At 67.5% G+C, this 6,613-nt stretch overlaps 2 protein-coding genes across 2 annotated transcripts; both read right to left on the bottom strand.

The window, feature by feature from the left end:
* Positions 1 to 2,305: 2,305 nt before the first annotated feature.
* EMIHUDRAFT_439311 (hypothetical protein) lies at positions 2,306 to 3,451 on the bottom strand. The gene is made up of 2 exons (XM_005756504.1): positions 3,039 to 3,451; positions 2,306 to 3,008 (listed from the first exon to the last, which is right to left on the bottom strand). Exons 1-2 carry the CDS (start codon positions 3,184 to 3,186, stop codon positions 2,803 to 2,805), a joined length of 354 nt encoding a protein of 117 aa, XP_005756561.1. The 5' UTR covers positions 3,187 to 3,451; the 3' UTR covers positions 2,306 to 2,802.
* A 959-nt stretch (positions 3,452 to 4,410) lies between these two features.
* Positions 4,411 to 5,151, bottom strand: EMIHUDRAFT_360483 (hypothetical protein). The gene is made up of 2 exons (XM_005756503.1): positions 4,726 to 5,151; positions 4,411 to 4,545 (listed from the first exon to the last, which is right to left on the bottom strand). Exon 1 carries the CDS (start codon positions 5,110 to 5,112, stop codon positions 4,822 to 4,824), a length of 291 nt encoding a protein of 96 aa, XP_005756560.1. The 5' UTR covers positions 5,113 to 5,151; the 3' UTR covers positions 4,411 to 4,545; positions 4,726 to 4,821.
* Between the last annotated feature and the right edge of the window lie 1,462 nt (positions 5,152 to 6,613).

The following is a 6,613-nucleotide window of genomic DNA, read 5'->3' as shown; positions in this document are numbered from 1 at the left end:
GTCGAGGCGAACAGCATGTGTTGAGGCGGATGGGCAAGTGCCAATCAAAGCAGTTGAGAAGGTGCGAGACGAGAGTGCTTTCCAGATAGGTGCGTGGATTATCGATGGAAGAACGCACCCGTGGTCGGTGAGGCGAGGTGAAAGAGGATGTTAGGCAGGCGTTAGGCGAAGAGATAGGCCAACAGTCGGGGGGATTAGATGGCCTGGTGGAAGGCGGAGAAGCCTGCGCCCTCACCGCCCCCTCCCCGCCGCAACCCGTCGAGCCCGCCCTCCGACGCTAGCCCCCGCCCTCACCGCCGCCCTCACCGCCGCCCTCGCCGCCACCGTCGAGGGCGGCACCGGCGTCCGCCTTCGGTGGGGATTGCAGCTGCAGCGGGCAAATGGTAGCGGCGGCGTGGGGGCGGTGGCGAGGGCGGTGGCGAGGGTGGTGGCGAGGGCGGTGGAGGTAACGAACGGTACGGGCGGCCACAGTGAGAGGGCGGCGGGGGCAATGACAGTGGCAAGCGAGTTGGCCGGGCGATGCCACAGAGGAGCGCAGTGTGTGCTTTGGAACGCAAAGAAGAGCGTGGAAGGCTCTGAGTAGACTCAGACGCTCGCGCCGCCCGCTCCGGAGGCCGCATTCAGCCCGGAGGGGACCGCGGGAGCGCCCAGTGGCGGCTCGGGGAGAGCCGGGTGTGTTTGCGCAGTGGCCTGCGCGCTGCCTTGGGCAGAAATCGCGCTCTCGCCCCCTCGGCTCCGCCCCGAGCGAGTGAGGCTCGGAGGAGAGGCGAGAGGGGGAGAGCGCCGAGAGAGCGACTGAGGAACGATAGAGGCCCTGAGGGTTGTTGCGCGCGCGCAACAAATCGTCAGAACCAAGGCTGAATCTCAGCGGATCGTGGCAACAAGGCCACTCTGCCGCGTACAATACCCCGTTCCTTATTCAAGTCGTCTGCAAGGGATTCGTCGGCCCGGGTCCGTGAATTGTGGTCGCTCGCGGCTCAGGCAGTGCTACCGTTGCTCGTGGCGTCCCCGGGCCGGTAGGTGGCTTTCCTTCCGGCATGGATTCTAACTTAGAGGCGTTCAGTTATAATCCGGCGCATGGCAGCTTCGCCGCATCGCCGTTTCCGGCGGCGGCTATACCGATGATGCGAATTGGTGGTTCCTCTCGTACTGAACCAAATTACCGTAGAAAAACATGGTAGGCCTCTATCCTACCATCGAAAGCTGATAGGGCAGAAATTTGAATGAACCATCGCCGGCGTAGAGCCGTGCGATTCGAGCAGTTATTATGACTCAGCACGCAACCGGAGACCGGTTTGGTTTCTTATCTAATAAATACATCCCTCCGTGAGTCGGGAACTCCTGCATGTATTAGCTCTAGAATTACTACGGTTATCCAAGTAGCAAGGTACCATCAAATAAACCATAACTGATTTAATGAGCCATTCGCAGTTTCACAGTATAGTCGCTTATATAGGGTGCCCACAGGGCCCAAAAAAAGAAAGGAAAAAAGAAATGGGCCACCCCCGATCGCAGCACTTCGTGTTGGCCAGTCGAGAAATTGAGAGTGTGACTAGGAGGGTGGGACGCTGGGGATTCTCAAAGGTATACCCTTGGAATGGCCGGATCCAGCCTTAAAAGTACGAGATCGCGCGCGCTTCGCGCGCTGCACCGCCTATTCTCCGCGGCTGTGTGACGCGCGCGTGCCGTGTACCAGCAGGGTTGGGCGCGCGCGGCGTGACGGCGCCCGCGAGGGAAGGCGCGGGTGCAGCGGCCGCCGGCGGCCGTGCCGCCCGCCAGCCGGCGCAGCAGCGGCCAGCGCAGCGGCCGCCGGCGCAGCAGCCAGAGCAGCCGGTGCGCGCCTTGCGAGGCGAGTACTGCCGCCCGGCAGCCTTGAGGCGGCCGGGCGGCAGTACTCGTTGGACTTTGCGAGCCGTGCGCGCGCCGAGGCGCCCGCGGCGCGCGCCCGCCCGGCTGCTAGTAGGAGGCGGCGCAATATGGCCTATAGTACAGCCCTTGAGGAGGAGGAAGAGGCTGGCTGGCAGTGCTGTATGCCGCCGAGGGGCAGTTTTGGGGTGCTGTCCCCATCCCAGGGGGCTGCAGAAGGCGTCCGCAACCGGGACAACCCGCCCCCCCAGCCGAGGCCGGTCGAAGCCCACTTGACCACAGCCATGAGGAGTCCTCTTGGTGCTCCTGGCGCCCGTTGGAATGGCGAGCGCGCCCCGATGGGGGGGGGGGGGGGTCTTGCTTGCTCCACACCGAGCGCCATCGGTCCGGACCGGCGTGGTCACCGAGGGGTGGCCTGCACAAGGTCTGAGCCGCGGGCGCTCGGCGCCAAGTGCAGTGTCACGCTCGCACGCGAAGGGGACACAATGGGAAACCCTCGTTTCCTATGTACTCGGTCCCCCAACGGAAGAGGCCTCGCTCCTATTGGAACTGGCCAACATCAGATTTGCCTCGTGCGTCCCTTTTTGAGTCGAAAAGCTATTTTCTTTTGGGTCCTGTGGGCACCCTAGCTTATACTTAGACATGCATGGCTTAATCTTTGAGACAAGCATATGACTACTGGCAGGATCAACCAGGTAGCCCGCAGACAACCCGCGGGGAGGGAGCCCAGTCGGAGACCAGACCCCCTCCCACAACGGAAGTCCCGGACCAGACAGGGGCAGGCCAGCGCGCGCGGTCCGAGTCAGAGCCCTCCGTCTCCGGAGGGGACAAGAGACCACCGCGCGCGGCCGCCCAGAGTCTGACCGACAGTGCTCACTCCAAGGCCAACAAAGCCAAGGACACGTGTCGTAATCATGTTACGGAGCGCGGCTCTAGTCAGAGCCGCAGCCCTCGCGCAACGCCGAGCCGCGGGCCGGCCCAGTACGGGCGGCCTCGCAGGGCGCCGCGCATCGCGCCTCCACTCAAGGATTCGCACGACCGCTCGGTGGCTAGAAGCGCATCACAACCGACACGCCGCAGCTCCACAGCAGGGCGGGAGCCGCTCCGTAAGGGGAGGGCTGCACCGCTGAGCCTGCCAGGGCCTTGTTACGCGGGGCCAGTCGAGGCGCCACCGCCACCGACAGTGCAGCCAGCCGACCCGCGCCCAGAGGAGACCTCCGAGCTGCGAGCCAGCCGCGCTGCGGGGTGAGGCGCACGAGGCGTCTGCCCATCGGGAAACCATCTGCTTCTCACACACAGCCGCTGCCCAGGCGGCCCCATCCGGTCTGGAGGGGCACAGCGAGGGAGCTTTTGCGTCGGGGGAGGGTGAGTCCCCGCGGCGGCACGTGCTGACTAGGCGTCTACGTAACCGAGACTGGGGCCGGATCGCGCAGTGGCGACCCAACCCCGCCCAGCACCGCCTCACACGCACCAGCCGCTCAGTCAACCTACCGGGCCGCGGCTCAAACCGTAAGCAAAAGTCTGCTCCGGCGAACCGCGCCGAGGGAGCACCGCGCCGGCTGCCTCGCGGCCGCCGTTCTGCGCGTCTCCTCACCTATCCACCTGCTTGGGTGGCCGAGAGGGCGGTACCGACCGCGCGGGCAGCACCGCCAGACAAGCCCCAGTGTGTCCGCGCCGGTGCGCGTACTCGCGTTTGTATTCGCCGCAGAAATGCGTATTCCTCTAAGTGGTACGCCGGAGGGCGCCGCTTTGATTGGGTGAGACCATTACGAGCCGAGGCGCGGACACACTGGGGAAACTGCGGCCCCAGTCATACCGATTCGCCCCGAAGCCGAATGGAATGGGACTGGGGATGCAAATGCGAACCGAATGCGACGTTTTAGCTGGGAAACGCGCACACCGACTGCAAACAAAGCCAACACCCCCGAAACGAATCGACTTGGGCCCCGCGGAGCCGGGAGACGGGCTCCGGGACCGGGGCGGACGGCACACCGACCTCGCCGCACCACACCCCGCCGCCCCGCCTCGGTGCACGGGACCGGGACGCCCCTGCCGCGGCCCCTCCCACCGCTGGGCGGGCCCCGCCGCGCCCCTCCGCCCTCCTCGCCCCACGGGCGGCCCCACGGCTCCGGAGCCCGCGCCCGGCCCTCTGCGCCGGACCGGCGACCGCGCCGCGCGGCGGCTCTCTCGAGGCGCCGCCATGAGCCTCGGCTCATGGCGGCGGGGGGTGGACGCAGGCGCGGGGCGTCCGTCGGCCCTAGCGGTCGGGGGGGGGGGGGGGGAAGGGCAAAAACCCTCCCGTCGCGGCGCCCCTGGGGAGCGCCCTGCAACGGCCTTCGGGGAAAGGGGCAGGGGGAGAGGCCAAACGGTGAAACCGTGACCGTGACCGGGGCCGTGACCGTAACCCCCCCAAAAGGAAAAGGGCCCCAGGGCTCCCGGGGGAGGGGGGGCCCCCCCCCCCCCGGAAAAAGGGGAAGGGGGCCGAAGGGGAAGGTGGGGGAAAGAGGGAGGAGGCGACGGCGAGAGGGGGGGGTGTGCGGGGCAGCCTTGAGCGGGCCGACGCTGGCGCGCCGCGTATCGTTGCCGAGCCGAGAGGAGCGAGGCGCCGATCGCGCGCAAGTCGAGGCCGTCGCCTCCAGCGCATATGCTCGGCCTCGATCGCCTTGTCGCCGCGCCAGTCTGCGGCAGGGACGCGTGCGGGTGCGTGTGCGCTAGGGCCGAGGTGGCGGGGGCGGGGATGGCTGGCGGGTGGCGGAGAGGCGGCGTGGGGAGAGTCCCGGGCGGGGCGAGAGGCGGGGCCGAGGGAGAGGGCTGGGGGAGGGGCGAGAGGTGGCGGGGGGCGGGAGTTGCGGCTCGCACCGTGCAGCGCTGCCAGCCCCGACCGGCGGGGACCGCCAATCGCGGCAACGCTTCTTCGGCCGGCGCTTGGGCCCTCACCGCCGCCGTCAGCGGCCGTCAGCGCAGCGCCTCCGCCGCCGTGGGCCCGCCCCTCGCGACGACAACGCCCTCCGCAGCGGCGAAACACGCCGCCGGCCTCCGGAGCGCCGCGCGGGAGCGCCGGCTCACCGATGAGCGGCGCGGCGACCGCGCCATCCGCCCCCGCCGCAGCAGCGCCGCCCGAGCTGCTCTGGACGCGCCCTGCGAGGCGGCGCATGCCGTCGAAAGATGTAGACAGCGACGGAGGAGGAGGAGGAGTCGAGGCGGCGGCGGGGCGGCGCCGCCGACGCTGGCCCCCGCGCCGCCCATCCGCTCCAACCCGACTCGAGGTTGCAGCGACCCGAGCCTGCGGGGCTGCCGCCGAGGAGTGCGGAGAGAGGTGCGAGAGAGGGGGGAGAGCGGCGAGGCGAGCAGCTAGCGCGCCTCAGCAGAAGCGAGAGCGCCGCGGCCGCGCCTCACGCACGAGCGACGAGCCGCGCAGCCCGCCCTGCAGCGGCGCGCAACCTACGGCAGAGAGCGCCGATGAGACCTGGTGTGAGGCCGACGGCGGCGGGGATGGCGCGGTGCGCGGTCGGCGGAGGAAGGGGCGGGGCGGAGGGACAGAGGCCTGCCGAGAGGCTCCGAGAGAGGGAGGGAGGGAGGGAGGGAGATATCGCGAGGTGACGGGGGAGCTGCGGGGCGGAAAGAGGGGAGAGCTGGCCGGGATGAGGAGTGAGAGCGCGGCGGTGGTGCGCCGCGCGCCGCTGCGCACCTGTAGCTGCACGCCTGCCTAGCGCACGGCCTCGGTCAAAGGGTGGCAGAAACGCGACGCGGAGGGCTGCGGCAGTGGCAGGAGCACTGGAGCGGCGGCGTGGTGGCGGGAGCGAAGGTGCCTGAGGCAGTGTGCAGCGGGCGTGGTGAGGCTCGAGGCTGCCAAGTGCGAGTGTGCGCGGGAGGCCGGTCGGAGGCTAGCTGGCTCCCATCGCAACTCACACGCGGCTGTGGCACACGGGCGAGACGCTGCTCTCGTGGCACTGCTCAAGACGCTCAACGCCGACCGTCGGGGGGTCTGGTTGGGCTCTGTGCGGCTGGAGGAGAGCGGAGAGTGGAGCGGTGGTGTGCCCGAGTGCAGAACGGCGCACGCTGCGCACCAGCAGCGCGTGGAGAGAGGCGGACGCCGGCCCCGCAGGTCTCGTTCGTTTCAAGGCTGCCAAAAGAATTTTGTGGAAATTATGAAGTTGGTCCTCCGCCCCTTCCCCTCCCCCCTCAAGGTCGAGGACACGCACAGGCCGCACCTCTAGTGAGGCCCGCATAGTATGTGGGAGACTCGTGCCGCCGCCCCTGCCACCCCTGTGTCAGTGTGCCTGTGGTAGGAGAGACTGCCAGCGACAAGCTGGAGGCAGGTCGCTAGACTGAGATGAGACCCTCGTCCCATCCCTCGTTTGGCGTGTCTGTTTTCTTTCTTTCTTTCTTTCTGCTTGTCGTCCCTCCCTTGGTTTGTCCGTTTTCTTTCTTTCTTTCTGCTTGTCGTCCTTCCAAGACATTTTTTCTCCCACTGTCCTGTGTGGGTGATCCTGCCCACCCCCTCTCCGTGTCGCGCTGTGTGCCCCCGCACCCCAAATGGCATCCTCCCAAGACCCTTGCTTGCTTGTTCCGCAAGGAGCAAGGTGGGGACTCTGTCCTCTTCCCATCCCTGTTTGCCAGTGTTCAAAATTCTTCCTGTGTTAGTGCCAGTGTGTGCGCCACAGTCCCGTGCCCAGTCGCCAGTGTTGTGGATAGGAAGTTTTGTTGTAAATTTTTTTCACTTTCTTCTGACTAGGGGGGGGGGGGG

The sequence above is a fragment of the Emiliania huxleyi genome (assembly GCF_000372725.1).
Source record: "Emiliania huxleyi CCMP1516 unplaced genomic scaffold EMIHUscaffold_97, whole genome shotgun sequence".
Lineage (NCBI taxonomy): Eukaryota > Haptophyta > Isochrysidales > Noelaerhabdaceae > Emiliania > Emiliania huxleyi.
Note: the sequence above shows the minus strand (reverse complement) of the source record. Positions and strands in the feature narration are given on the sequence as shown.

Coding starts and splice junctions, on each gene's coding strand:
- EMIHUDRAFT_360483 (XM_005756503.1), bottom strand. CDS start 5,112: ATGGGCGGCGCGGGGGCCAGCGTCGGCGGCGCCGCCCCGCCGCCGCCT.
- EMIHUDRAFT_439311 (XM_005756504.1), bottom strand. CDS start 3,186: ATGGGGCCGCCTGGGCAGCGGCTGTGTGTGAGAAGCAGATGGTTTCCC. Junction 3,009..3,038: donor TGGCTGCACTGTCGGTGGCG/GTGGCGCCTCGA, acceptor CCGCGTAACAAG/GCCCTGGCAGGCTCAGCGGT.